General features: G+C 37.6%; 2 protein-coding genes across 2 annotated transcripts; one reads left to right on the top strand and one right to left on the bottom strand.

Annotated features, from left to right (window-relative positions):
• Positions 1 to 494: 494 nt before the first annotated feature.
• On the bottom strand, positions 495 to 10,841 carry vps11 (VPS11 core subunit of CORVET and HOPS complexes). Its single transcript, XM_046860971.1, has 16 exons — positions 10,659 to 10,841; positions 10,251 to 10,399; positions 9,997 to 10,132; positions 8,991 to 9,154; positions 8,596 to 8,843; positions 8,222 to 8,423; positions 7,894 to 8,045; positions 7,612 to 7,798; positions 5,572 to 5,715; positions 4,580 to 4,777; positions 4,053 to 4,214; positions 2,687 to 2,820; positions 2,194 to 2,396; positions 1,357 to 1,528; positions 977 to 1,199; positions 495 to 883 (listed from the first exon to the last, which is right to left on the bottom strand). The coding sequence occupies exons 1-16, from the start codon at positions 10,798 to 10,800 to the stop codon at positions 716 to 718; spliced, it is 2,784 nt and encodes a 927-aa protein (XP_046716927.1). The 5' UTR covers positions 10,801 to 10,841; the 3' UTR covers positions 495 to 715.
• Positions 10,842 to 13,115: 2,274 nt separating this feature from the next.
• On the top strand, positions 13,116 to 26,263 carry hyou1 (hypoxia up-regulated 1). The gene is made up of 24 exons (XM_046860969.1): positions 13,116 to 13,436; positions 14,250 to 14,322; positions 14,550 to 14,643; positions 14,761 to 14,839; positions 14,931 to 15,085; positions 16,016 to 16,092; positions 16,190 to 16,371; positions 16,456 to 16,571; positions 16,779 to 16,965; positions 17,087 to 17,221; positions 17,335 to 17,417; positions 18,495 to 18,627; positions 18,723 to 18,907; positions 19,611 to 19,749; positions 19,881 to 19,938; positions 20,054 to 20,130; positions 20,926 to 21,105; positions 21,240 to 21,433; positions 21,549 to 21,636; positions 22,085 to 22,341; positions 22,619 to 22,703; positions 22,818 to 23,067; positions 23,171 to 23,275; positions 24,359 to 26,263. The coding sequence occupies exons 2-24, from the start codon at positions 14,256 to 14,258 to the stop codon at positions 24,406 to 24,408; spliced, it is 2,976 nt and encodes a 991-aa protein (XP_046716925.1). The 5' UTR covers positions 13,116 to 13,436; positions 14,250 to 14,255; the 3' UTR covers positions 24,409 to 26,263.
• The last annotated feature ends 1,661 nt before the right edge of the window (positions 26,264 to 27,924 follow it).

Genomic DNA, 27,924 nt, shown 5'->3' with positions numbered 1-27,924 from the left:
CGAGTGAACGTTTAACAGGAGCATGTTTACTTTTACTGGAGTAATATTTTACCTATTGTATCTCTACTCCAACTCAAGTACATGGTTTGTCTACTTCGTCCGCCACTTCAATGAACTACATTAAAGAAACAAACATGCTCAATTTTTACCGACAAACAGGCAAACAATCTTAAAACCATCCATCATGGCTCTTCAGATATTTAGACTACCAATGTTCAATTGATTCAAAGCCAATTTGTTGGCAATAGGATTATAAAGTCACATAACCAGTTCAGGCTTCTATATAGGTAGGTGTATTATGTATTATAGAACCAATTACCCAAGTTTGCTAACACAACAAATAACTGAATATTACAACTCACATGCTATTCATTGCCTTTTATTAAATGCCAGAAATTCAAACATGTATTTATTAAGTCGAGAGACAAACGACACAGACTTTACACCAAACATGCAATCATTATACAGTGCAAATAAAGAGCATACAAGAAAAGCAACGTCCATAAATTTATTGATTAGATTTGCTCATAAGCTATATTAGATTAACAGGGTTTTATTATCAGTTTGGGCCTGAAATTCCAGAAGGTCCATCACAGAGAAGAGTAGCACAATAGGATTTAGTAATAACTAACCTTTGTCCTATAATTCAGTCATATTTATGAGAGTATAACTGAAAAATCACATTGTCTTCCACTTTGAGAATCAATGTGATTTTTCAGGCATTTCTTTTGGTATGAGTGAGGAGGTCTCTCTGTAGATCCGCTTCGAAATTCCCAGACCCAGTCTTGCCCCCTGGAGGATCTGTTATCAGAGTTAGTTTATTGAAAACTCCACGGCCGAAGTAGTCCGCCACCACCGAGAAGCCATCGTTAGAACTCCTCAACTGCAAAAAGGAGAAAAAGAAAAAAAAATTTTATTTCAAAAGTCATTAAAAATGTGCCATATAAATTATTTACTGCACATTTATTCACTGTACCTGTTGATTAAAGTGTTCGTGTAGATCTCGTTTTTGCTCCTGCGCCCGTAACATGTCCATCACCTTTCTGTTTTCAGGAGTGCACGTTGGACACTCGGCCTCATTCTCTGCATAGCTCTCGAAGCAGTGCTGATGGAAAGAATGACCACAAAGGAAATGCACCGATGGCAACTCTAGGGGGCTGTTACACATGCTGCACTTTGTCTTCTGGAAAATCTTTGCACTGTGAGGAAAAAGAATTAATCAACTGATGAAGATTATTCAGTCCTGTATAATTAATCTATGAATAAAATCTCTATTAGAAAGAACCACGGAATATAGTTTTAACGACAGAATGTTCATTTATTCCCACATATACACAGCCTTCTTAGTAGTTCTACCTGGTGCTGAGTTCCTGGATCTCGGCGCGCAGGTGCGCGGTCTCCTCGCGATACTGATGGATCTTTCTTTCATCTTCTTCAATCTGCTTGCTCTCTCTTTGCAATTTGGTAATCAGATAATCTTTGATCACTGACAGTGTTGCGGTGGAGTTATGGGCCAAGGTCTGTACAACTGAAACAGGGGGTGGTTGGTGTCAAAATAACCATACTTCCTTGTACAGTCATGGGAAAGAAAATACCATCATTCAATTCTATGCAACAATTACAGAACAAGTATAAAGAATTGTGTAATATAGTTCTAGAAAAAGAAGACCTTAGTTGACCAAAAAACCCACTAGAGATTTCAGTAAGTAGTCATTTTTGCCAAAAAAAAAAAAAAACAAAGCAGGCAGAATAATGCAAGTACACCCAACAACTTTAACAACAATAACATTATCTGGTTTTTATACAACTTTGGAGAACATCTAACCCACTCTTCTTTACAACACTGCTTCAGTACATTGATGTTTGAGGGTTTTTATTTTCATACTTACGATTCAACCAGAACATCTCAATGTGGTTAAAGTATTTCAGGTATACAAAATTATTTATGTTGTGAAATGTCAAACTTTCTTTTCCCTATTACAATATGTTTTTGAGGCACAATAAAAAACTGCTTAACTTAAGCAGGATGAATCTTACTATTAATGCAATTAATGAAATGAACATATTACTTATCACTCATTTTGGCAAAGCATCAAGCTGCAAAATATATGCTGCAAACAATGTGCTGCCCCTGAAGAAGGTGTGAAAACCAAAAAAAAAAAAGCACAATGCGTCTGTTTACTGGTAACTTACCGAGCAGTGGAGGCATGAGGTTATTCAGGTCTATATGTTCTAAGACCTCACTAATGTAGGTTTTGCAATCTTCTTCTTTGCGTGCAAAGTAGCCCAAGGCCTGTTCCCACAGACAAACTTCCTGATCGCCGTATCGCTTACACGCCTCCACCACTTTAGAGTACTCTTCATTCTGCATGTGGTAGTGCATGATCTGCTGGTACCTACAGAAAAACATGTTCATTTTGAACAGTGGTACAGAATTGATCTGTGTTCAGTTTGTGTCTGTACAAAGTCATACTGGTCCTATACATGTTATGTTAACATGTATAATGTTATTTGATGCAAATGATCACAAAACCAACAAAATCCAATTTGTTAGGACTTTTTTAAGAAATTGTTAAACATTTTATTTTTGCCATTGGATTTATTTTTTTTTATTTTTTTTGCATTTTCGCCATATTTGATCCTAAATGAAGAATAAGTACTACAACGGTGTTATGGTAGTACTTACAGTTTGCCCTTCTCATACAGATAAAGCACTCCTTCTTTAAAGTTGTGCATTTGGCAGAGAACCAGCGCTTTATCGAAAACTGTGTTTTCAGTCGTCAGCAGCAGCAATGCTGCCTCCTGCAGGCTTGACTTTTTCTGGACAAGAATAAAAGGGTGTTAAAGAACTACACCTACATTTTCTAAATGATCTTTAAAATATTTACTTCATCATTCAGTGAAAATGTTTGTCTACCGAATTCTGCAATCTGGTGATCAGCTGGACACCTGACCAGAAGATTTGTATGTATTTTTTTTCAAGATCCCATTCCACATTTAATCCCCATTTGAGGTTATAATAACCTCCATTCTTCTGAGATGTTCCACTATATTTTGGAGTGTGTTTGTGAAGATTTGTGCTCATTCAGTCACAAATGCTTTAGTAAAGTCAGGTACTAATGAAGGCTGCAGAGCCCCAAAATATGTTAAATGGGGTTGAGGTCAGCACAGCAGGCCACTCAAGATCTTTCAAGATCGTTGTGGTAATGGTTTGAGGAAGAAACACATACGTGGAAAACTCAGGTGTATTACATATAGTGCATAATAAAAGCCATCTTCATTTATAATTTATTATTATTTAATTTGATTTTAATTTTGAAGAAGCAAAAATGTAAATTGAAATAAAGAGAATATAACTGAATTTGGTAAAACATTTAAAAAAAAAAATAAGGATCAGCTTCATGTCCCTTATTTTAACTAGAAAACCTTCAAAGTAAAACTGCATTTGTTACGCAGATTACAGAGTAATGTTTTCCAGTAATTTATTTATTTCTAAATAGTATATAATCATAAATGAGCTGAACCATGGCAACTTTAATTTTAATATCATACAGTTTGGTATAATGTAATTTTCGGCCCATGGTCCTTAAATTTTTGGCACTTCTTTTCAAGTCAAGTTTATTTCTATAGCGCTTTTTACAACAGACATTGTCTCAAAGCACCTTTACAGAATTTAACAGTTAAGGTGAACGATGTGTGTGTATCCCTGATGAGCAGCCACAGTGACTGTGGCAAGGAAAAACTCCCTTAGATATTGTGAGGAAGAAACCTTGAGAGGAACCAGACTTATAAGGGGAACTATCCTCATTTATGCCATTTATGATCACACTCTTGATGTCACCCTCAAGAGTGTGATCATAAATCTTTAAACAATACAGAACACTGGAGAGAGAACTAACATGAGCACCGGAATGTAAGATTATGAGTAATGATCTTTCTACAGTCTTTTGTGGTTATAAAACTAGGAACTACTGAGGAACTCATAAAATAGCTCAACATTTGCGATCATCATAGAATTAACTTCTTTTGAAAAATAAATATACTGTGTTTACCTCAGGGTCTTGTTCATGGGCCCAGTCCTGCAGCTGAAGCTCAAGCAGCGTATCGTACACACCTTGTGGAGAAAATGGTTCTACCACAATCATGTGCTCAAGAAATGCTCGTAGCTCTCTTCGGTTATTAGCAAAGATAGGAATGAATTCTTCTGAATTGGCCTGAGGAACATAAAAAATGTCAAGTTGAGAGTAAGACCAATTAAGACCAAACACTGCTTAAACTGTGTATTACTCAAATTGGAGATGATACAATCTTTGAGTGTGCAATATTATTAGTGTTTGTGTAAATCAGCATCATGCAACATTGATTATCGACTGCGCACTTCAATTAAAATCGGTTTAAAGTGTCTTTTACTCAGGGTAAATAACCGCAGGGTAATTTCTCGGCAAATCTTTTAGAACATTATTCCTTTATATACTACATTAACATTCACAATTGCATTAAACTTGAATCTGATCCAGTAATGTTTTCAGTAAAATGCACTGCCCCAATGAGCTTCTACAAGACACCTCAGACTAATCACCTTGTTCACTGTTAATTTGTCCACATTATCCTGGTCAGTAGAGTCCTGGATAGGTTGGTAATTGGTACAAAGCCTCTTTAGCAGCACAGTGGTATCCTCAGGAACATGGTGCATCAGAGTTTTCCCATAATGCTTCATGTTAGTTTCGGCCTGCTCAAATGGCAGCCGCCCAATATAGCGCAAAGCCTCCTGGTAGTTCTGTCCACAACAACAAATAAAAATAAATAAATACAAGAATTCAAAGAATTACATGTTTTTATTTTTTATTTTATTTAAACTAGTATGTCTCAAATTGCCCACATTAAACAATTATTAAATTCAAACATTTACAAATATTTTCTATAATATTTAATGATTTTAATGCAAACTATTTAGGACATAGGCAGCATTTTACTTTAGAATTTAGTGTATTAAGACACTAAGTTTCCAAAGGTTTGTGGACACCCATATGTTCTTTTTAAAAATTCCACTCCACATTTTGACCCCAAGGAAAGCTTTCCGATAGATTTTGGAGCATGGATGAAGGACTTGCCCATTTAGCCACAAGAACTTTAGGTCAGAGACTGAGGTTAGTGAGGAGGTCTGGTTAGCAGTCAGCATGCCAGTTCAGTCCAAAGGAGTTCAGTGGGGGGTGAGGTCAGGGCTCTGTGCAGGCCACTCAAGTTATTCCAGCACATCCATCGCAAAGCATGTCTTCACAGACTTCACTTTGTGCACTAGAGCTTTGCCATGCTAGATCATGCTTGGGCCCTTAACTCTGTTAACTAATTTTAATGCTACGGCATACAAACATGTACAATTGTGTGCTCCCACTGTTACAGCAAAAGCTATGGGTAGACACACACATCTCGGGTGTGATGGTAAGGTGTCCACATACTTTTGGTCATATGGAGTGCCTCTAAGATTGACGCAAAATACTAGTCACTAATTCAATTCACCTCCACAGTGTTGAAGTTAGACATGTAGTACATTTCTGTGAGGATCTCCCTTACCTTTAAATCCTCTAGCTGAATCTTCAGGTACCACTCATGGTGGAAGTGTTTCTCTGCCAGGAACACTGCGTGGCTATGGTACCCGGCCTGGCGCAGAACCTTAATGGCGATCTCCACATCAAAATGCACTTCGCTCTCGCTGCTCTGAAGGACACAGAGAAATTAATATAGTGATCAGTCTGACTTGTGATTTTTATAAAAAAATAAAAAATCTTATTGTGGCAGCAGGGACATGTTCTAGTGCTGGTTTGGGAATGGAGGCCAGAGGTAGGGAAATTTAATAATAAAAATTCCACACATGGGTGAAAATATTGATTACTGATTGCCCTGTTTTTTAAGGAGCAGCGGCAATTAAAAAGTGTGGAGAAAAGAGCTCCCGGAAAGAAAGAGCTGTAAAGCATAATGCCTTGTATGGTTTAAAATACTGAATAGCGACTAAAAAAGACGGTAAAATAACACAAACCAAGAAACTGTAAACCTTAAAAAAAAAAAATAATAAACCACACAAAAAGAAAAGAAAACCCTTTTTGACTGAGTTTAACAGCATTCTTCTTCTATGACATTCGCCTGTACTAGGCAATATATACTGTATGTAACTATACAGCACAGTGCATCACTGCTCTATATGTTTTATATTTTCGTGTCTTTTTTTGGCATTTTCTCACTCAGCGTAAAGAGGTAGTCACCTGGAATTTCCAACAGTCTTGAGGAGTTCCCAGAGGTAATGAGTGCATGTTGGCTGCTTTTCCTTCATTCTCTGGTCCCAAACTCATCTTAAACTATCTCAACTGTACGTAGATCAGGTGAATATGAATGCCAAATCATATGATGCAGCAATCCACCACTCTTCTTTTTGAACAAAGGGGTCTTACATAAACTAGAGGTGTGTTTGGGGTCAAATGATGGCCCCACCAAGTGCAAACCAGATGGGATGGCATGTCAATGCAAAATACTGTAGTAGCCATACTAGTTATGTGTGCCCTCAGTTTGGACTAAATTCAGCAAAGCACCTCCATACAATTACACCTCCTCCTACATGCTTTGTGGAGGGAATCACCCATCCAGGAACTGTTTTCTCACCTTCTGTACATCTAACAGAGACTGTTTGGTTAGAACCAAAAACCATACATTTGGACTCATCAGACCAATGGACAGTTTTCCACTGATCTAATGTCCATTTCTTTTGTTTCTTGGCCAAAGGAAGTCTTTTCTGTTTGATATTTTTCCAAAGTAATGGTTTCTTTGTCACAATTGGACCATGAATGCTTGACTCATGCGGTCTGCTTCGAACACTGGATGTTGAAATATGTCTGCCACTTAAACTCCAAGAAGCATTTATGTAAATTGGTGGTTTCCAAGGCTGGTAATTCTAATACAATGTATACATTTATTATCACTCTGCAGCAAAGGCAGCTCTTGGTCTTCCTTTCCTGAGATGGTCCTTAAGAAAGCCTGTTAGATCATAGCATTTGATGGTTTTAGAGACTGCATTTGGGAATTAAAGTAATAATGGACTGTTATTTCTTTTTACTTAACTGAAGGTTTCTTGCCACACAATGGATTTGTACGATAATTGAAGTAACACTGATAGGACTATTGACTCTGTACACACACTTTCCTTTGCACAAGACAACTGATGATCTAAAGCACATTAAGAAGGCAAGAAATGTCATGAATGAACTCTTGATAAGGCACACCTGTGAACTGAAAACTATTCCAGGTGACTACCTCGTGAATCTGATCTGAGAATGCCAGGATTTTGCCAAGCTGTCATTAATCACAATTTCTGTTTACTACATTATTCTATATATGTTTTTTCATAGTTTGGATAATTTCAGTATTAATGTGCAATGTTAAAAATAAAGAACGGCAACTGGTACTGTATCTGTACACACTGTAGTCATACCATTCAGAGGTTAAAAATCTGAAAAAAAAAAAATGATCTGAAAAGTAAGCAAACATCACCATCAAATAAATAATTTGTGGGTTTCCATGGTACTGTTTTCTCCAGACCAACTCAAACTCTGTGTTTTAACAAACCTTAATGAACTCCTCTAGCTTGGAGCTGTCCTTCAGCTTGGTGTAGCAGTTGAGGAGCAGCGTGGTGTGATCTGCATTGGCTAGCGATTTCCTGTGGAGGGCCTGCAAATATGCAGTAAGGTTGTGTATTCTTTGAGTGTCCAGAAATTTACGGATGACATATGATGGCTCTAGCTTCCCAATGGCTCTAGAAAAGGAAATGTAATTGTGGTTGTTGTTACTCTGTATACGTGGAGTAGAACTAAGCATCATTTTAGAAATGACAACAAAAGATACTCTTACAGAATATACTGTTGGATAGCGCCGTCATGGTCGCCTTTGATGTACAGATGATCTCCGTATTGTCTAAATATCTCAGAAAGGCCATCGTTATCCCGATGCTGGCTCTTTGCAAGATTAATTGCCATTGCATACAGGTTCTTTTTAAACAGCATCTATGACAAAAAGGACAAAATATTTAATTAATGAATTAATAATCACTATTGAAATTGAGCAGTTTTGTACAAACTTCCATTTACTACAATACTGTTCGTCGTGTGATGGAAATTATTGAAGTAACAACTATTAATTTTTACTCTGCAATATTAGAAAGCAGTAGAATTAAACAAACCTCTAGCTTAGTCTGGGTGTCCTTCTCCTGTAACATAAACATCTTTCCATCTCTTGTCAGGACATAAAACGAGCCCCACTCTGCCAGGACATCTACAATGTCATCAAATGCTGCGCTGTAGGCAATGAACTTATTGTCCAGATCATAAATAGTCAGGACCTGCTTCTCTGTTGGAGACAACTGTCTTGATCCAAAGTCAGGCCTGCACCAAAAAAAATAATATTTCAAGTATAGATTTTTACTGTTATGCAAAAAGTAGGTCCCATCTACAGAAAAGAATATTTGAATGCTTTTCAGTATGTGCATTGCACATACACATATATGAGATAATATCGTGGTAGAAATCGAAGATGAAATATTTTAGTGACTCCTACTTGTTAGGTGACTTGGCGTCTCGGGAAATCAGCAGTAAGTAACCCCTGTGCCAGTGCGCCAGGAGTTTCTGTCCATCAAAAGCAAAGCAGGGTCCTCTTTCATCAGGCTGATACAGATATACACAGTCATCACCTGCTACAATGAACTGCGAGTCCTGAGAGGGATCAGTGAGGGCGGAGCAGCGTAAAGCACAACCGTGGGTGTCCAGCTCTACGCGAGGATACTCCTTCATAGACAACGTGTAACACTGACAACACAATAAACGAAGGCCGATCATAATGGATTCGAATAACACTTTTGCAAACAGCTCATTTACACAATGCACAGACCAGGCCCAGAAAAAAGAAGAGAGTATAAGCTGGAACATTCACTCAATCAAACAACTAAAGCATACCTGTACTTTCTCAAGAGTAGCCACAAACAAGTGGGTGACTTTTCCTGCCTGGCGAAAAGCCAGACCTGTGACAGGACAGCTCCCTTCATGCAGGGTTAGTGTTTTACTGTGTCTGTCTCTGGTGATGTCACCTTTGGTCAAAACTACACTGCCATCTGTAAAGCCTGAAAAATAATATCACATTTAAAAAGTCAGTATTTTCATATTCTATCTTAAAATTAAGCCTGATTTTTTATAAGCTTAGTAGCATAAGGCAAACACAATTACTGATTTTACCATTATTTTGTAATCACATCCTATTTTATTACGTAAGTAAACCTATTATAAAGATCAACAATTACTGAGACTGCCGAATATATGTTAGTGGGTGGGCCGATAGTAGAGGCACCAATGGTTGATTGCTGAAACTATCAGCAACAATCAATACTAATAGTTTTTCCGGGTTACATCTTAGAAAGTACGTCATTATGAGAGCGGCCTCTAGAGGCGAATCACTGATGCCAAGTGCTGTTTGTTTTTACACACGTGACTGTGCGATGGACAGGGAGAGCATGGTATTACAATTATTATTTATTATATACTGTATTTATAAATCATCATTTATTATTATTTATATAATTATATTAATACAATCAACACTATACTGTTTTTTTTCTATTTTTTTTTAATACAGTAATATTTTACATGGAGTGTCATTTTTGTTTTTTATTTATCCAGTATACATTTGAAAAACTATTGGCCAATATAATATAATATAATATAATATAATATATACACACACACACACACACAGATACACACATAACTACACACACACACACACACACACACACACACACACAAAACTATACACATACAAAGAGTATTTACAAAGGCATGCATCTGTAATAAAGTGACCCAGAAGAATAAAGTTTTTAAACATCCCAATCACTCAGCAACCCAGACACCGGCATGGTACCATCAGTAACGTTCATCAAAAACAAAAAAGGCAGGAGTACAACTGTACCTATGGCCATAAAATTGAGGTTCTCATGTACACTGAGGCAGGACACTTCTGCAGGTTTGTTTCCAGGAATGGCTGGAAAAATACGAGTGCACAGAGGACTGCCACTGTCTCTTTTATCAGTGTTCCACACCTTCACCTGATTGACGTACGTACACAGACAGACAAAACACAGACATGTGTAAGCATCAGTTGATTAGGAGTGAATTTAGATTGTTTTAACTGCAGATCTTCTATGTCTTAAGTAAAGGACTTACCAATGGATTAATGCCATGCTCATCCTGACCCACTGATACAAGGATGCTGTGTTGTTTCAGCTGGAACAGATGTGTTACTCGCAGTTTATATGCCTGGAAGGATGTCAGCTGCAACGATCGTGATAAAAACCAAATCTGGCCATCCATATGTACAGCAGATGAGTTAAGGAAATCAGAGAGATATTCAATCCACAATAGTTATTGCTTAACTACAGCTTCTACCCAAGATCACGAATCACTTTCAAAGCCCAGGTGAATGTTTTGTCAAGTATACAAACCACATGTAAAATCACTGAGAAAGAGCAGATGTTATAAATTGATTATAAATGCTCTGATTACAGGACGCTGGCTAGTCATATGAAACTATCAATATCAACAACAAACAACAAACATGGCAGTAAAGGATATCTCCGAGAACAACATGCCCCCTGCCTGAATCACAAGCCGATATTCCTAACGGCAACGCAAAGTTCTTCGCATTTTCTACCGGATCTTTCACTGTTTCTTTATCGAAAAAAACAAATCGCCTCCACTGCAAGAACGCAGCCATTTTGCCACCAATCCCAGTTCAGATCATGTGACGTACGTCTTGGTCACGTGAGCTAAGTTCCTCTTAGTGACGCCACAGCAACCCAGACACCGGCAAGGTATCATCAGTAATAAATCAGAACTCAAAGACAAAATAAGCAGGAGTGCCACTGCCTTATCCATGTAGTATAGCTTTACCTGATTGAAATACGTACACACTGCAGATCTGAAGGTCTTTAATTGCATAAGTAAGAGATTTGTGAGGTAATAATGTGGGTTTTCTTCATTTGATATATCAGGGAAAATCCCTAATCATTCCATTTCACAATACCTTTCAATACTCACTGTTATAATAAAAATCTCTACATGCTCCACATTATGTAAAAATTATATTTTGATTGGATAACTTACCCCTACATCCCTGTTTGTTCATGTATTAAGATAAATTCAAATATTTTTGTAAGTATTATATTTCTGTCCAATGGCAGCACATGGTGTCTGAGATTCAAACAGCCTAAATGAACAAATCTTCAACCTCAAACTGAGTAATTATGTGACATAATGTGTACAATAAAATGACAGATCTAAATCTCTGTTTAAGCATTAGCAGGTTTACTTAGTGTGATACATTGGGGAAGGTCACAGTGTAGGTAACAGTAATTACCAGGTAATAATAGGTTATATGCTAATAACAGAACCCTGGGTAGCCATGACTGTTTTCTGTTATACTTTAAATATATTTGCATGGCTTAAACAGCCATAACAATGTAAAATGTAAAAATCAACTAAAGTAAAAAAAAAAAAAAGAAAAAAAAAAGAAAAGAGGTTATAATAATCTATCTATCTATCTATCTATCTATCTATCTATCTATCTATCTATCTATCTATCTATCTATCTATCTATCTATCTATCTATATTATGACTCACTACTTACTTGTCAGTTCTTAGATTTTACATTTTAAAGGTTAATCTTTTGAGTAATCTCTATATCGCAAGTACCTAACCTGTATTTGGTTTGTTGTAAAAAATAGCATTGTGTTAAACCTTTTTATTTGTGTTAAGTAATTGTCCTGAGATAAATAAGTCGACCAAAATGAAATAGTTTTTTTTTCTTTTTGTTTTAATTTTTTATCCTGCAAAGCACACATGCACTTCATTCATGAGAACATATAGATTTGATTACATCTGAATTATATTTATTTCACCTATTATATTTATATCACCTTATAAACACTGTGGTGTCACCTGAAACTGAAGTATTTCACAGTCATCATCATGACCATTATAAAGGTGCGATAACTTATTGAGAAGACTCTGTGTTTGATACAAAAGTAAATCACATTGCAGAAAGCATTATAAAATCTTCTTCTGTGTAAACAATTAGCAGATGATTGCCTTTTTTTAAGGAATAAATGGTTTCTTCAGGAAGTAACCATAACTATCCAACCATAATGCTGATATCACTTTCATCAGTGTGTTGCAATCACTGTCTAATCACAGCCCTAACCTAATATTGTCGTTTCATAAGGCTTTTCTGAAATGCCCTTTAGAGTTGTTTATTGGTTTGTTGCTGTATTTCCTAATCTTTGCTGCATACGCTGAACCCTTATTCATCATTGGAAAAACATTTCAAAAGGTGTATATGCTATACACCAATCAGGCATAATATTATTACAATATAACATTATCACTGGTGAAAAGAATAACACTGATTATCTCTTCATCATGGCACCTGTTAGTGAGTGGGATATATCAGGCAGCAAGTGAACATTTTGTCCACAAAGTTGATGTGTTACAAGCAGGAAAAATAGTCAAGCTGAGGATTTGAGTGAATTTTACAAGGACCTAATTGTGATGGCTGGAAGACTGGGTCTGAGCATCTCCAAAACCTCTGCTCTTGTGGGCTATTCCATGTCTGCATGCTCAGTATCTATCAAAAGTGGTCCAAGAAAGGAATGGTGGTGAACCTACGACAGGTCCATGGGTGGCCAAGGCTCATTGATGCATGTGGGGAGAGAAGGCTGGTCCGTGTGGTCCGATCCAACAGACAAGCTCCTCAAATTTCTGAAGAACTTAATGCTGTTAATGCTCGACGGCCATAGAGTTATGCTAAATCTATGTAGAATGTAGTACTGTATTGTAGAACAAAACGAATGACATCAAAGCATCGCATAAAAACTACAAATACGTCGCATGTATAACACGTAGCGCGTTTGCGACGCCGATCTGTAACGTGGACCAATCAAAGGCGCCCCTTGAAGCCATGCTGGACCATTCCATTCAAAATGCGCGTGGCACGTGGACCAATCAGGGCGTTGTATTTAGAGCGAAGGGGCGGGGCGAGCAGGCTACCGGGTCAGCGCTTGACTCGCGGAACAGCGAGGCTTGTAGATCCAATGAGATCACGCCGCGTCCGGGGCCCGGTGGTTTGCAACGAGCCGGTAACTGCTGTTAACCCTGAGAGCAAGACGGGACTGTGCAGCGCCGCCACCGTATGGGATTCGCTCAATCGGCGTGAGTTTGACGTTTACCAGTAAAGCAGTATTGAAGGCGGAGAACGTGCACGAGGAGCTTTTTTCCCTTGTTGTTCACACTGTCAGATCAGGTTCACCTGCACCATCCGTGCAGATCCGATCTCAAAACTTCTACCGCTCGAGGTAAGTTTCAACACCTTTCACGTGTAACCACGAGCGCTCTGAACTTGCCTTTTGGATACTGTAACATCTGCGTATCGGTATGTTTTAACATATTTCCGGTTCCCATCATTAGATCTAGTCAGCGTTATAAGATCTTAGGCTTTTTATGGTCTAGGAATCCGCTAGCACGCTAAGCACAACCTGCTAGCTGATCTATTCCTGCTCTTCTCCTACATTTGATCACGCCTGAGATTTGCCTTCATCTCCAACCTCCAACACACGACCGATCGTTTTTGTGTGTGTATAAATTGATCGGAAGCATCCGGGTTTCCTGTGGAGCTCTCGTGGCCCCCCGGCTTTCAGGATCCGGGTATCAGCTTTGTGTGCGTCACTATTAGACAAAAGGCAACAGGACCAGAAGTTTCCACGCGCCAGTGCTGACTTCTCCTCCTAAGGAGAGCTGGTGGATCTACTTAGTGATCAAGTCCACGTGTTTGAAAGCAGGATTGTAGAAGTTACAATTTGGTCTGGTTTGAGGAAGCAGATCTTGCATGTGCATGTCAGAGCGGGCTTTTTATATACTCTGGATCAGGTGCCTTCAAGTGAAATCCAGAACAGTTGTATACAACTCATTAGTTAATTACTTGGTGTGCTCAAGTTTGGAAATCATCAACGGTGTCCTGAACTAAATAACATGGCCGTGGGTTCTAAGATCCAGCGTCACCCTGATCACCCCCTTTTGAAATATTTGCATGGACCAAACGGCCATCACAATGCAGATTCCTTCAACTGAAGCAAATTCTAACTGCTGTCTTGCCTTTTTTTTCCTTCCAGGTTACAATGAGGAACAAACTGCCGTTGTTGGCGTTGTTCTGCCTCGCCTTCGCTCTCCTTCCTTCTCCAACAGGTGAAGCACAAGCTACAATCATTCTAGGCTTTGATTTAAAGCTTTGCCAGGGGATGGACACCAGAATACCATCCTTGGCATTCTAGGAAATAGTTTTGCCTTTAAAGAATAAACATGTTCCTGTAATGGTGATGTTTGTAATAGTACTAGTTGCTGTACATTTTGCAACAGAGATGTTCTCACATTTTGCTGCTCCTAATTATGCGCATCTCTTTCCCGTCGTACAGCTTCAGTTGCCGTGATGTCTGTAGACCTGGGAAGCGAATGGATCAAAGTAGCTATAGTTAAACCTGGTGTGCCAATGGAAATCGTTCTAAACAAGTATGGATGTTAAGCTCAAATATCTTTAATAATGAAGACATTCATTCAGCAAGTTCTGCGGGTTTTTTTTTTTTTTGCTTCAAAAATCCATAATATTTGTGGTGTTTCTTTCTTCAGGGAGTCGAGAAGGAAAACACCAGTGGCTGTATGCCTAAAGGAAAACGAAAGACTTTTTGGGGACAGTGCTTTGGGAGTGGTGAGTCCTTTTCCCACTGTGTTAGAGCTTATGTTTAAGTGTGAATCTAGCCCTCGAAATCGAATTAATTTTGAACGGATCCTTATTTCAGTCTGTGAAGAATCCCAAAGTGGTGTACAGGTATCTCCAGAGCCTTTTGGGAAAGACTGCCGATAACCTACAGGTTGAACAGTATCAGAAACGCTTTCCTGAACACCAACTACTCCGAGATGAAAAGAGAGGAACGGTGTATTTCAAATACTCTGAGTGAGTAATTTTATTCCTATGTCCAATTTATTAGGAACACCTGCACATTCATTCAGTTATTGAATCGTATTGATCTAGCAGAATACATAGACAGGTCAAGAGCTTCAGTTAAGTCAAAACTGCTATCTCTATTTTACTTGAACTGTCATGTGATTGCTGGTGCCAGATGGGCTGGTTACAGAAACTGACCTCCTGGGATTTTCACACGCTACAGTTTTTTAGAGTTTACATAGAATGGTGTGGGAAAACAAACAAAAAAAGCATCAAGCTTGCGTTTTTTTTTTTTATCGAACATTTTCAAAACATTGAAGTAATCAGAGAAAGGGGAAAAAAAAAATGAAGTGAACGTGTGTAAGCAGGTGTTACAAAGAGTAGCGGAAAATTTTGACAAGCACTGATGCCGTATGATGGTTGTAATCGTAATATATTTGTGATCATTTATATTCATATCTTTTATATTGTACTGTATTATAGTAGATGCAATACAATGTGAAGCATTCGGTTTCCCTTTTTTTTGTGTTCCTTTCACTGTTTTGCTTAAACTATATTATAGCTACTCCTTAAATATGTATATCATTAAGCTATCAAACAAACTTCTATTTGGGTCTGCCGCACCTTTTTGCTTGACCGAATTTAATAAAGAGAATCTGAAATGCACTCACTGTCCAGTCTTAAAGGAACAATCAAAAATCTGTGTGTAAACTCTAGCGACTGTTGTGTGCGTGAAAATCCCAGGAGATCAGCAGTTTCAGAAATATGCAAACCAGCGCATTTAACTGCCGCTTGGGTGAAGTCATAGATTACACTTGAACTCCATGATGTTGGATGTTCAAAGCTGGTAGACAGTATTAAATGTGCAGCATCACTCACTGTAGAAAGGACTAGTGTAAATGCGTCATTTACTACAGTTTGCCTTTTTGTATTCCACAGGGAGATGCAGTATACTCCGGAGGAACTCTTGGGCATGGTACTGAACTACTCTCGAGGCCTGGCTGAGGATTTTGCAGGTTTGCCTATTCAAATTGTTTGCCTGTCTGCTTTTGCAAAATCCTGGTGACCCATGCTGTTATAATGAAACCTAAGGATGGTCATTTGTCTTCACAGAACAAATCATCAAAGATGTAGTTATCACCGTGCCAGCCTTTTTTAACCAGGCAGAGCGTAGGGCAGTACTGCAGGCTGCTCGGATGGCAGGTTTGAAGGTCCTTCAGCTCATCAATGACAATACAGCTGTGGCTTTGAACTATGGACTCTTCAGGAGGAAAGACATCAACTCAACTGCACAGGTACTACAAATGAAGCAGGCAAGAAGCAAAATCAAAATCTCATTTCAAACTCATTAATATTGTCTACTATTTTTGTTTCTGCAGAATGTGATGTTTTATGACATGGGATCAAGCAGTACAACAGCCACTATTGTCACTTACCAAATAGTAAAGACCAAAGAAACCGGCACACAGCCTCAGCTCCAGATCCGTGGAATTGGGTTAGTGTTTCACATTGTGTTGTTATTTTGGAAGTTGGAGAACTATGGTATCTGGGGGGTGCCAAAACTGGTTTGCTTTAAATTGTAATGTTTATATCATAAAGTTCTTTTGGGGTTGCAACTGATTATTTCAATCTTTTTATTTTTTTTTTATTATTTACAATACATGTGCATCTATTGAACAGTGCTGCTGTTCTCTGTGTTTAGTTTTGATAGGACACTTGGTGGTTTTGAAATGGAACTGAGACTGAGGGACCATCTAGCCAAACTTTTTAATGAACAAAAGAAATCGAAGAAAGATGTAAAAGAGAACGGACGTGCCATGGCTAAACTGCTGAAGGAGGCGCAAAGACTCAAGACCGTGCTGAGTGCGAATGCTGAACATAATGCTCAGGTGAGATTAAGACACAAATACGCACTTACCGATTCGGTTCGAATGTTGTTTTGTTTTAGCTTAAATATATATCATAATCAAATGAGTAGATTTTGAAACTTTTCCCGCTTTTTTCTTCCAGATTGAGGGGCTGATGGATGATATTGACTTTAAGGCAAAGGTGACCCGGGCCGAGTTCGAGGCACTTTGTGCTGATCTGTTCGACAGAGTACCTGTACCAGTGATGGAGGCACTTGCTGCTTCTGAGATGTCTTTAGTAAGAGTCTCTACATAACATTTTTCACCAATACAGCTTCTCATTGGTATTATTGGTCCAATGTGTGGATTTTAAAAATCTTTTTTTAATGTGCACACGATTTTTGTTTGCAGGATGAGATTGAACAAATCATTCTGGTTGGAGGAGCTACGAGAGTTCCCAAAGTGCAAGAAGTGCTTCTTCAAGCAACAAAAAAGTAGGTGTTCCTCTCACAGATGCCACTATTCTAGTGAGTTTCTGTGTCCGTCTGGGAGAAGTATGTGTGCAATTCCATCACAAAAAAATAGAATTAAATAAATGGATTGTGTCATATTACATACACTATATGGACAATAGATTGTGGACACCGAACCATAAGCTTGGTGTGTGCCATTCCTCATTTAGTCCTTATTTGCTGCGATGATAACCTCCACTATTCTGGGAAGATGTTCCACTAGATTTTGAAGCATGCTTGTGGAGATCTATGGGTGTTAGTAAAGTCAGGTACTGATGTGCAGTCAGCATTCTAATTTACCCCAAAGGTGTTTAATAGAGTTGAAGTCAGAGCTCTGTAGAAGGCCACACAAGATCTTTTATGTTATCCCATATAAAGCTTCTTCAAAGAGCTGGCTTTGTGCACTGGGGCATCATCATGCTGGAACAGGTTTGAGTCTCTTAGATCAAGTGAAAAAAATGTAATGCTTCCTTTATTGCTACTATCTAAAGACATCTTCTGCAATTGAAGGAACTACATATGGCTGGAAAAGTCTAGTGTCACAATACTTTTTGTCCTGATAGTGTGCTTTGACACTCTATTTTTCATAAGAACAACAATTTCATTTATAGTGTTTAACTTCCAAAAACACTTTGATTAGATGTAATTGATCAAATTCTTTAATATAGTTGATTAGATTCAGAGCCTGAATCAGTTCAGTTTGTACAAATCAGGTAGCAGATATTGGGTTTTAAAACATCTGCACTTACATTTTTTTTTTTTTTTTTTTTTTTTTAATCAGATTTTTCCCTTTTTCTTTTCAGATTTCCAATTTTTTTTTTTTGACTCTAGATGAATGTAAAAGAAAAATTTATTTTTGTGAACAGAAAACTTTAAATCGGTATAGAAAATTAAAATTCTTTAAAAAATCAGATAATCAAAATGAAAAGTACAATTTCTCAGGCTGTCTCACACTAATGCTTAACACTTACTGATCCAAAGAAAATAACCCATTAGACAATTAGTTTATTATAATGGTTTTTTTTGTGCTTTTATTCTAACCCGTCCTCTTTACTGTAGAGAGGAGCTGGCAAAGAACATAAATGCTGACGAGGCAGCAGCTTTGGGTGCAGTGTATCAGGCTGCAGCTCTGAGTAAAGCCTTTAAGGTCAAACCCTTCCTTATTCGAGATGCAGCTGTTTTCCCAATACAGGTAGGAAGAAGACTACTTGTCAAATCTGATTTTGAATAAAATAAATGTTATATTGGTAATATTTTATGCTCCTATACGTCCCTTTCTCTGTTTAGGTGGAATTCAGCCGCGAGACTGATGAGGAAGGTGCGAAGGGAGTTAAGCACAACAAGCGCATCCTGTTTCAGAGGATGGCGCCATATCCCCAGCGCAAAGTCATCACCTTCAACCGTTACACCGATGACTTCGTTTTCAGCATTAATTACGGCGACCTCAGCTTCCTCAGCCAGGACGATCAGAAGTGAGTTTCATGCACAAATATAACGATGCGGACTCTGCTATAACCTGTCGAAACATGAGTGAAATAATGATACAGCCAGTGTAGCGGCGTTATTCAATGAAAATTTGAAGATTAATCTGTGTTACTTTACAAAGATTCACATGAATGGCATCAATAGTTATTTTTTTTATGTTTAATCATTAATAATTAGTTTATGGCTATTAATAAAGCACTTTGACCCTTTTTAGTTTATAGTGGTATATAACAAACAAAGGAATGACAAACTTTTTTCTTTGTCATTTAAAAATCTACTTTCATTGTTAACCTTTTTTTTAACACACCATATCAGTTCATTAATCAGACCATCGAGAATAATGAACAGATTTCCTGTTTTTGAAAAAGATTTCTATTTTGACTTCATGTCTAACACTGTAGATGCTCTGTGGTATACATACATATATACATATATATACATACACAGAGAGAGAGAGGGATGGATGGATGGATGGATGGATGGATGGATAGATAGATAGAACAAATACATATAAAGGCTCTAGGCAGTATGAAAATAGTAGGAAAAAAGTAGGTGAGCAAGTACACTAAGAATAAATACTATATGTATATATATATGTATGTATATGTGTGTATGTATATACGTGTATATATATTAAACTGTACATATATAATATATCCGCAACATACATTGATGATTATATTCTATCAGGATGTTTGGCTCGGTGAACCTGACCACAGTGAAACTCTCTGGAGTGGGCGACAGCTTTAAAAAGCATTCTGATGCCGAGTCCAAAGGCATCAAGGCACATTTCAACATGGATGAGAGTGGTTTGCTCATTTTAGACCGGGTTAGTTAAATTATATGCTCTCACCCTTTTCTCACTCTACATTATATTACAGTTCTGATTATTCTAACTATTTTTGCATTTGCGATTGTAAATGTAACCGTTGACAAAAGGAACTGCTTAACATGTTGCAGGTGGAGTCAGTGTTCGAGACTGTTGTCGAGGAGAAAGAGGAAGAATCAACTCTCACTAGTAGGTTTTGTTCTATTTTGGTATCTGCCCCGTTTCTGACAAGTTTACTGTTACATATTCATGTTGGATTTTGTTGAAACGTTGTACAAATCTATAATTTGATCTGTCCTTAAAGAATTAGGGAACACAATTTCCAGCCTGTTTGGAGGTGGGAGTACAGAGCCGGCTGTGAATGTGACAGATCAGGCACAGGTACAGTTCATCATTAAAAATCTGAGCACTAGTCTAGAACACAGTAAGGTTGAAATAATTAGAACATTATTATACTAGTATTATTACTATAACTGAGTGTGTAAGGCCTGCAATATGTGGCTCAGTCAAAATTTATTCTCCTTACTCTGCTAAGAAAGAACTATTTTACCATCAACCAGCTTGTGCCTTTGATAGTGCTGTATGTAGTTCATCAGGCTTCAGGAGTCAGTATAGTTTCCTAGTTATGGCACCATTTTTACACATCACTGCATAGCAAGTGAAAATGTGTTGCAAAGTTCAGTATGAAGTATTTTTTGCAAAATTGCATTTTGTCTGTACTTTGAAAATAAAAAAATACACCTAGAGCCCAGTCTATTTAAAACAAATACAAAAACAAAATAAAAATTTGTTCTGAGTAGACGTTGTAATAGGAGTTCAAACGTAAAGCTAGAAAATGATGCCCTCTAGTGGCTGACTGCAGTACAATTTCTAACCCTGTCCATTTTATTGTAAGCCAACGATGCTCTTGAGAGTTCTATAGAAAATCAGCTGTACAAACAGTTGTAACAAATATTCATTGCAAATTTACCTGGATATTGCTGGATTCTGATAAATAACCTGGTATAAACAAATACAGCTCACACTCAACGAAAAATAAAAGCCAAATTAGACTGTGTTTAAATAAACTCCACTAACAGCGTGAATGGAGCTTTGTAGTGCACTTCCCTATTCAGGACTCACCGAGTCATTGGTCCAGTATCAAGACTGTAATTTGAAGCCATGTTTTTGTTTCAGGATGAAGAGGAGGTTTTTCCTGAAGCTGGAAAAGACCAGGAAGAGGTGGTGGAGAAAAGCGCTGAGGCTGCCCCAGAGCAATCCGAGACCGAGGAGAAAAGCGATGAAGGGAAAAACAAAGAAGAGCCTGAGACTGAAGAGAAGAAATCTGATGAAGGCTCTGACAAAGAGGAGCCTCAAGTAAGGAAGCATGATTTAATCTTTATCGATCGCTAAATATAGTGCATTTCCTTGCTGATATGTTCTAATATGAAATAAATATTTTAAGCACTGCTGCAAAGTTCTAAATCAAATGCCAAATTCTCATTACACAGCCAGAGAAGGAGGCTGATGAATCCGGAAAATCTGACGACGTAAAAGCAGCTGAAGCAAAGGAAGAAGAGAAAGAAGCAGAAACGAAACCTAAACCCCAGAAAAAGAGTAAAATCTCAGTTGATATTGCAGTGGAGCTGGAGGTTAATGATGTTCTTAATCCCAGCCCTGAAGCTATCGATGTCTCAAAAAAGAAGTAGGTGTTTGAAGTACATATATGTTAATTTTGAGTGGCATGAATGAGAAAGCATGTAAACTTATGATCAAGAGCCTCTTAAAAATAAGCTCTGTTTCCTGCTGTTTTATTTCAGGCTGCAGGATTTGACTGACCGAGATCTGGAAAAGCAAGAGAGGGAGAAGTCACTAAACAGCCTGGAGGCGTTCGTTTTCGAGACACAGGTATAACTCGTTTGCTTCTCTGCTGCGTAGCTAGTGCATATGTCATGAGTGATTTATTTAGTGGCACTTCTAATAGTAAAGCTTCGAGTGCTTTTCAGTATTTCTGTGCCTAGTTGTACATTACCCTTGGCTTTGACGGCCCTGTTTATTTAGGGCGCTTTTCATTTACGCAGTTTGTATTTCCTTCCTTTTTGGTGCAGTTTATTAAGGTGGTATAAAACTAAAAAAGCATGCTCTGGTGTAGATTAAATTAACCAGGAATATCTCGTACTGTTAAAATAGGTCAAGGAATGATTTGTCTTTTTTTTTTTATTGTGTAGTATAAAATCAAATGAACCAGATGTTTCCATTTTGGTCGGATTTGTACACATTAGATGTACAAGTGCCCTTTTTTTACAGACCTGACATTTATTGCTGTCCAAATAACCCATTTCTGCTCCCACTACAGGATAAGCTGTACCAGGATGAGTACCAGGCTGTGGTTAGTGAAGAGGAGAGGGAAGCAATCTCCAGCAAGCTCAGTGAGGCTTCAGCATGGTTGGACGACGAGGGTTATTCAGCAGGAACCAAAGAGCTGAAAGAGAAGCTGACCGAGCTGAAGAAGCTGTGCAAAGCCATGTTTTTCCGAGTGGACGAGAGAAAAAAATGGCCAGACAGACTAGCAGCACTTGACAGCATGCTTAACCATTCTACCATGTTCCTGAAGTGAGTCTTACGGTTATAATTGTATTCTGTTTAAAAATCACCGTATTATTTGGATGCATACTGCTTAAAACCATAGGTGATGTCTGGACATGGATTGCTCCAGATCTGCCAGCTAAGGAGGATTTACTGACATTTATAGCATTTAGCGGATACCCATATCCAGATCTCAGTCTTCCACTTTTTTTTTTAATGACTAAGGCATTTCAGTGTTTGATTTGAAAAGACAATAAAATATTTGGCTTCTGTTTAATCGGTTGTATTGGTTTTGTCCATGTAGAGGGATTCAATTGATTTCAGCCGATGACCAGATTTTTACTGAAGTTGAGGTGAAGACGTTGGAGAAGGTCATAAATGAGACTACGGTATGTAATAAGTAATTACTCAACTAATGTGTTTGTTGTTGTTTGTTTGGTTGTTTTTTTTATATATAATAATAATTTTCCCTATGATGATGATGATATTATTATTATTGGTAGATCTGGAAGAATGAAACCGTGGCTGAGCAGGAAAAACGCTCTCCTACAGAGAAACCTGTGCTGCTATCTAAAGACATTGAGGCCAAAATTTCCCTCTTAGACCGGGAAGTCACCTACCTGCTTAACAAAGCCAAGTTTGCCAAGCCAAAGCCCAAACCAAAACCTAAAGACAAGAACACAACTAGCTCTGAGAATGGCAAAACTAACAACACAGATGCTGAGAAAGTCCTTCCACCCAAAGATGAGTCCGGTAAGACAAAAACGACTGGTTGGTTGAAAGACCTTGCAGTCGAGTCCCTAACTATTTGTTGCTGTTTCTATGTATGATTTTTTTTCTTTTTATAATATTTAAGATGGAGCCAAGGAGGTGAAACCAGCAGAGGAACCCCCTACTGAGGAGAATAAAAAAGAAGAGACCGAGACAGAGTCAACAATAGCAGAAGAAACAGAAGACAAAGGTAAGTTACTTAATACACAAACATACATTGTGTTTGTATTCATAGTATGCATAGTGTTAGCAATGTTTGCACAATTGTTTCAAGAGGATATGAGTAACTCCATTTTACAGTAGCCTGAGCATGTCAAATTGTTTGAAATTTGCCACAAGGCATCATGGAGGTTCAGCAGTCAGGTTGGAAAAGGTTATCTGGTCTGATAAAAAGTGCTACATTTGGCAGAAACACAGCACTCTGCTTATCACCTTCATATCAACAGCATTCCATCAGTGAAGCGTAGAAGCGGTAGCATCATGTTGTTAGATACCATTGGCCTCTTGAATGCATCTCTCACTAATTTCCTTTTCAATAGTTTGTCATATGTACATGAAACAGTCTGTTATAGTGGTTAACTGATAGTGGATTTTATCAATACTGATGGCTAGGAAGGAACAAATTTGCCGATAACCAAATAATCAGCCGATTTAAATGGATACTGTATGGGAACACTAAATGCAAAATAGTTCTTTATTACACACACACAAAAAAAAAAAAAAAAAAAAAGAGAACTGAATCGTGAAAATGTTACAATAATTCAAATCAAAAATCAAATTTTATTTGTCACATACATACAGGGTACGACATGCAGTCAAATGCTAAGTAAATATGAATATATTAATAAATAATGATAAAGACGCAGTCAAACAGAAACAAATAAATAGTTACATCCAACATGTATTTATTTGTAATTTATCTGAAGCACTTTAAAATAAACAGCACGTGGTGTCAGTAATTTGCCTTCAGAGGCCGTTCTTGTACTGTATAACGCAACCCTGAAAAACTATCGGTATGGATTTTTTGCTGATAGCTGATTAATCAGCTAAACCAAAGAACTGGTCGACCTCTAGTCAGTTACACCATACAATGAATGCCCATGTTCACCTGCCATGTTTAATAATCACCAGCATTTAGCCAAAAATAATACAGTTGTAAAAAATTTCAATCACTATTTGACCTCTAATATGAAACGTTATTTCAAATTAAAATGGGCTGGTTGTTAGATTACGCCTATGTAAATGATTGTCTTAATTTTTTTTTTTTTTACAGAAACAACGGAGAACAATGAGTCACAAAACCATATAGAGGATGAATTATAACAACTGGAACATCTCATTTTTGTGTTATCGTATTTATTGACCGTGATTTTTTTTTTTTTCTTTTTTTTTTCTCTCTCAGCTCCGCATCACACCATCTCAGAGCATTTTAGGTAATGTCAGAATTTTCGTACAGTAGTTCTCCATTTGTTAACTGCGACTCTACTGAAACTGAATCCATTCAACTTGAAATTCTGTCTGCCTCTATGGAATATTGCATTGCAGAATCTCCCTTCAGTCTGTATGCACTTGTTATTGGGATTATACGACACAAAAATGAGCTCCCTCCATAAAAAGTTCTTAGATTTACAAATATTTGAACATTTTTGTTCTGGAGTCCAGGCTTTCAAACTGTAATTGTAAATGCGAGGTTAATTTGAAAAGTGATGCAAGATGAATTTGGATAGGATTACCACATTTTTCCTCACTACTAGGTCATCCACAGTAGAATTTTTGGTCATGTCAATAACCAGACAAGATTAGGACAACTCCTTTTCTGGGCTTTAGTTATGCTTCGGTATACCTGTCTAGAAATTCTGCATTCTCTGAGTGGAATACAGTAACCAAAAATGCCCTTTCTATGAATTCAATTTCTGTATGAGAATTATGTCACACCAATATTCAGCCTCATTGTCACTGCACTTGCATTATATACTGACTGGCCATTTTATTAGGAACGCCTGTACAGCCTCTAGTTCATGCAGCCACCCAGTCATGTGGCAGCATTGCAGGTACAAGTCAAGAGATAGATGTTCACATTAAAACAGTGGGGCTGGTGCCAAACAGGTAGGTTAAAGTATTTCTGACACTGATCTGTGATTTGCATGCAGTTTTTAGAGCATTCCAAAAGCAAAAGCCACACCTGATGGCTTATTGAATGCAAAGACTGACTAACAGGTGGAATCTGCTTGATTGAAATGAAAACCTATACCACAGTGGCTTATTGCTGATAACATCGGACACCTCTGCTCTAGAGTCACAGAATCATGAGAAAAAAAAAACTAATCTGTAAATTTCCCTCTGGGATGAATAAAGAGGTCTATCGACTGATTGGTCAGCAGACCTCTGAGTGGACAGGGCTTACTGATGATTAATACCAGATGGCAATGGCTTGAACCAGAAGGTAAATTCAGATTAAGTAATCCCATGTCTATTGTATCCTCAAACTACTATAATTGGTTGATAGTAGTGAAACTCCAGTATATGGAATACCAATGGTCTTTTGATGTAGGTTTAACACGTTGCTGGTTTTAAACTACTTGGTGAACCAATCTAGCAATTTTCCTTTCTGCCTACAGTCAGACTACTCTCTCAGTGGTTGTGCTTGTTTAGCAGTTTCTAATGCATTCAAACAAGTCATTAACGCAAACAACTCCCACAGTCCAAGTGGCTTGTGGATGCATCCCCCAGAATTGATGTGAACATTAACTGGAGGTCTTCACTTGTGCCTGCATGGCTGTACTTTTGCCAGATGATTGGCTGTTTTGAATAATTGGATGAATGAGCAGATGTACATGTGCTCCTAATATTATGGACAGTAAGCATAGGTTTATGCCACTGATGAACACACCACCATTTTGTTTTATTTTTAATATTTTTGTGGCCACATCCACTTACCTGTATTTCCATGAATGTCTCGGGAATCATTTGACTGCACTGACATTAAGGAAGTTATAATCCCTGCCACCACATCAGAGCCTTTGCTGTTCCAAGACAACAGTGCAAACCATTTTCTTTCACTTTTTCATCGACTCCCATTGTTTGTCTATGTTTCTGGTTTGTTGAGGAAAGAGTGTATAATGTCTGGGAAAGGGATATTTTGTTTCTAAGCTGTTAATAAAATCTTTTTTTAAATCTCCCTCCATGTCATCTAGTGTAGTTCAATAACTGTTTCTTCAAATATTCACAAAGATGTATAAATACTGCAGGTACGACGTCTACAATTGTTTTTTTCAGTATCCATGTGTATGATTTCTTTTTTTTTTTTTTTTTGGTAGATCTTACATCGAGCAACACTGTGTGTAACCTTATTTTCTAACCTACAGTGTGTAAGATGGATATAATCAGTACATATATTCATTGAGGACTTTATTCTGAGCATTATGCTAATACCAAGTGGGGTTAATTGCTCTTAAAAAAAAAAAAAAAAAAAGCTTTATTACTTTCTGATGTTTCCAAAGATTCCTTTGGGATTCCATCACTTTTCCGTGGTGGTCTATTTGATTCAAAACTGGTGAGTGGGAAGGACACTGAAGAATTATGTACTACTTGTTATCAGAATCAGGTTTATTGGCTGAGTGTGTTGAGACACAGGGAATTTGTTTCCAGCTGTTGGTGACTTAAAAGTACAGACATAAATAACACTATACATTTACCTTAGACTATATGAGACAATACAGATGTTCACAAAACCAGATTAAGCCATTTACTATTTTGTGTCATAGTGCATTTTCATTATTCTGAGATCCTGACCTAGAGATGAACCACCTGGGATGACCAGCAGTTCAGTTTTGTATGGGGTTGAGTTTCAGTAGATGAGCACTCAGATTGTGGCAAAAAAGGGATGCAATGTTATTTATGTAGGCTGTGGGATTGTGATTGATATTAATGGGTACATAATAGTCAATGGTGCTCAAAGACTACAATCTGAATGCCACAGCAGATTAATATCTCAAGTAGACTCCATTTTTCAGTTTTCAGCCAGCTAGATTTGGTTTAGGTTCACAACACTTGGAGTAAACTCTAGAGATTGTGGTGTATGAAAATCTTAGAACCACACCTATTGAAATACACATACCAACCTGTCTAGCACCAACAATCATTCTACAACTTAAGGAAATCATTTTCCCCTCATTTCAAAAGCTGACATGAACATTCAACACAAAGCTGCTAGTCTAGATCTACATAACTTTCCACATTTCACTGCTCTCATGATGGAACGACTGGAAAATAGCGTGAATGGGAAGGGGTAGAAAATCTTAAAGTGCTCTGTGAGTGAATACAATGTAAATTCCATGCAAAATAAAAGATGTTGGAAAATAAAGATGTCTAAACAATTTGTATTTAGTTGAAATAAAATGTGGTCTTTAACGTGTTAAATTCCCCTCTCCTTCTTCAACACTTTTATGTTTGGCCTTGTGCTTCTCTTTCAGTATCTATTATTTCAAATCCAGACTAAACACAGTGAAAGCTTTTGATATGTAATGTTATTACTAGAACAAATGTATAATCTAATTCCAAAATGAATTAAAATGGATTAAAGTTTCCAACATTTTGGCAAAAGAAGTGAACGTAGGAAAGTCCCTCAAGTTCCACAACATTACCAGACTGCTGTGCCTCTTCCTCCTGGCTGGGTGTAGCTGGTTGATTTAAAGCAGTCCTACATCCTCTCTTAGTGAGATTTTTAACTTGTTAGTACTATTTAGACCTTTATTCTAATTAGCATGAAAACATGTTTTTAAGCCCACAGAACACAGAGGTGCACTGGATAAACGTGTCTGGTGGGTTTTTTTTTCCTTC

This window comes from Silurus meridionalis, chromosome 11 (assembly GCF_014805685.1).
Source record: "Silurus meridionalis isolate SWU-2019-XX chromosome 11, ASM1480568v1, whole genome shotgun sequence".
NCBI classification, from domain to species: Eukaryota; Metazoa; Chordata; class Actinopteri; order Siluriformes; family Siluridae; genus Silurus; species Silurus meridionalis.
The sequence above is the reverse complement of the archived record's forward strand: the minus strand, read 5'-3'. Positions and strand labels throughout refer to the sequence as shown.

What these genes read in the sequence shown, in the direction of transcription:
- vps11 (XM_046860971.1), bottom strand. Translation starts at nt 10,800, where the DNA reads ATGGCTGCGTTCTTGCAGTGGAGGCGATTTGTTTTTTTCGATAAAGAA. An exon ending in CCTCAATTTTATGGCCATAG is followed by an intron (nt 9,155 to 9,996) that starts GTACAGTTGTAC and finishes ATTATTTTTCAG; the next exon opens with GCTTTACAGATGGCAGTGTA. An exon ending in GCTATCCAACAGTATATTCT is followed by an intron (nt 7,799 to 7,893) that starts GTAAGAGTATCT and finishes TTCCTTTTCTAG; the next exon opens with AGCCATTGGGAAGCTAGAGC.
- hyou1 (XM_046860969.1), top strand. Translation starts at nt 14,256, where the DNA reads ATGAGGAACAAACTGCCGTTGTTGGCGTTGTTCTGCCTCGCCTTCGCT. An exon ending in CTCCAGATCCGTGGAATTGG is followed by an intron (nt 16,572 to 16,778) that starts GTTAGTGTTTCA and finishes CTCTGTGTTTAG; the next exon opens with TTTTGATAGGACACTTGGTG. An exon ending in GGAAGAATCAACTCTCACTA is followed by an intron (nt 19,939 to 20,053) that starts GTAGGTTTTGTT and finishes CTGTCCTTAAAG; the next exon opens with AATTAGGGAACACAATTTCC.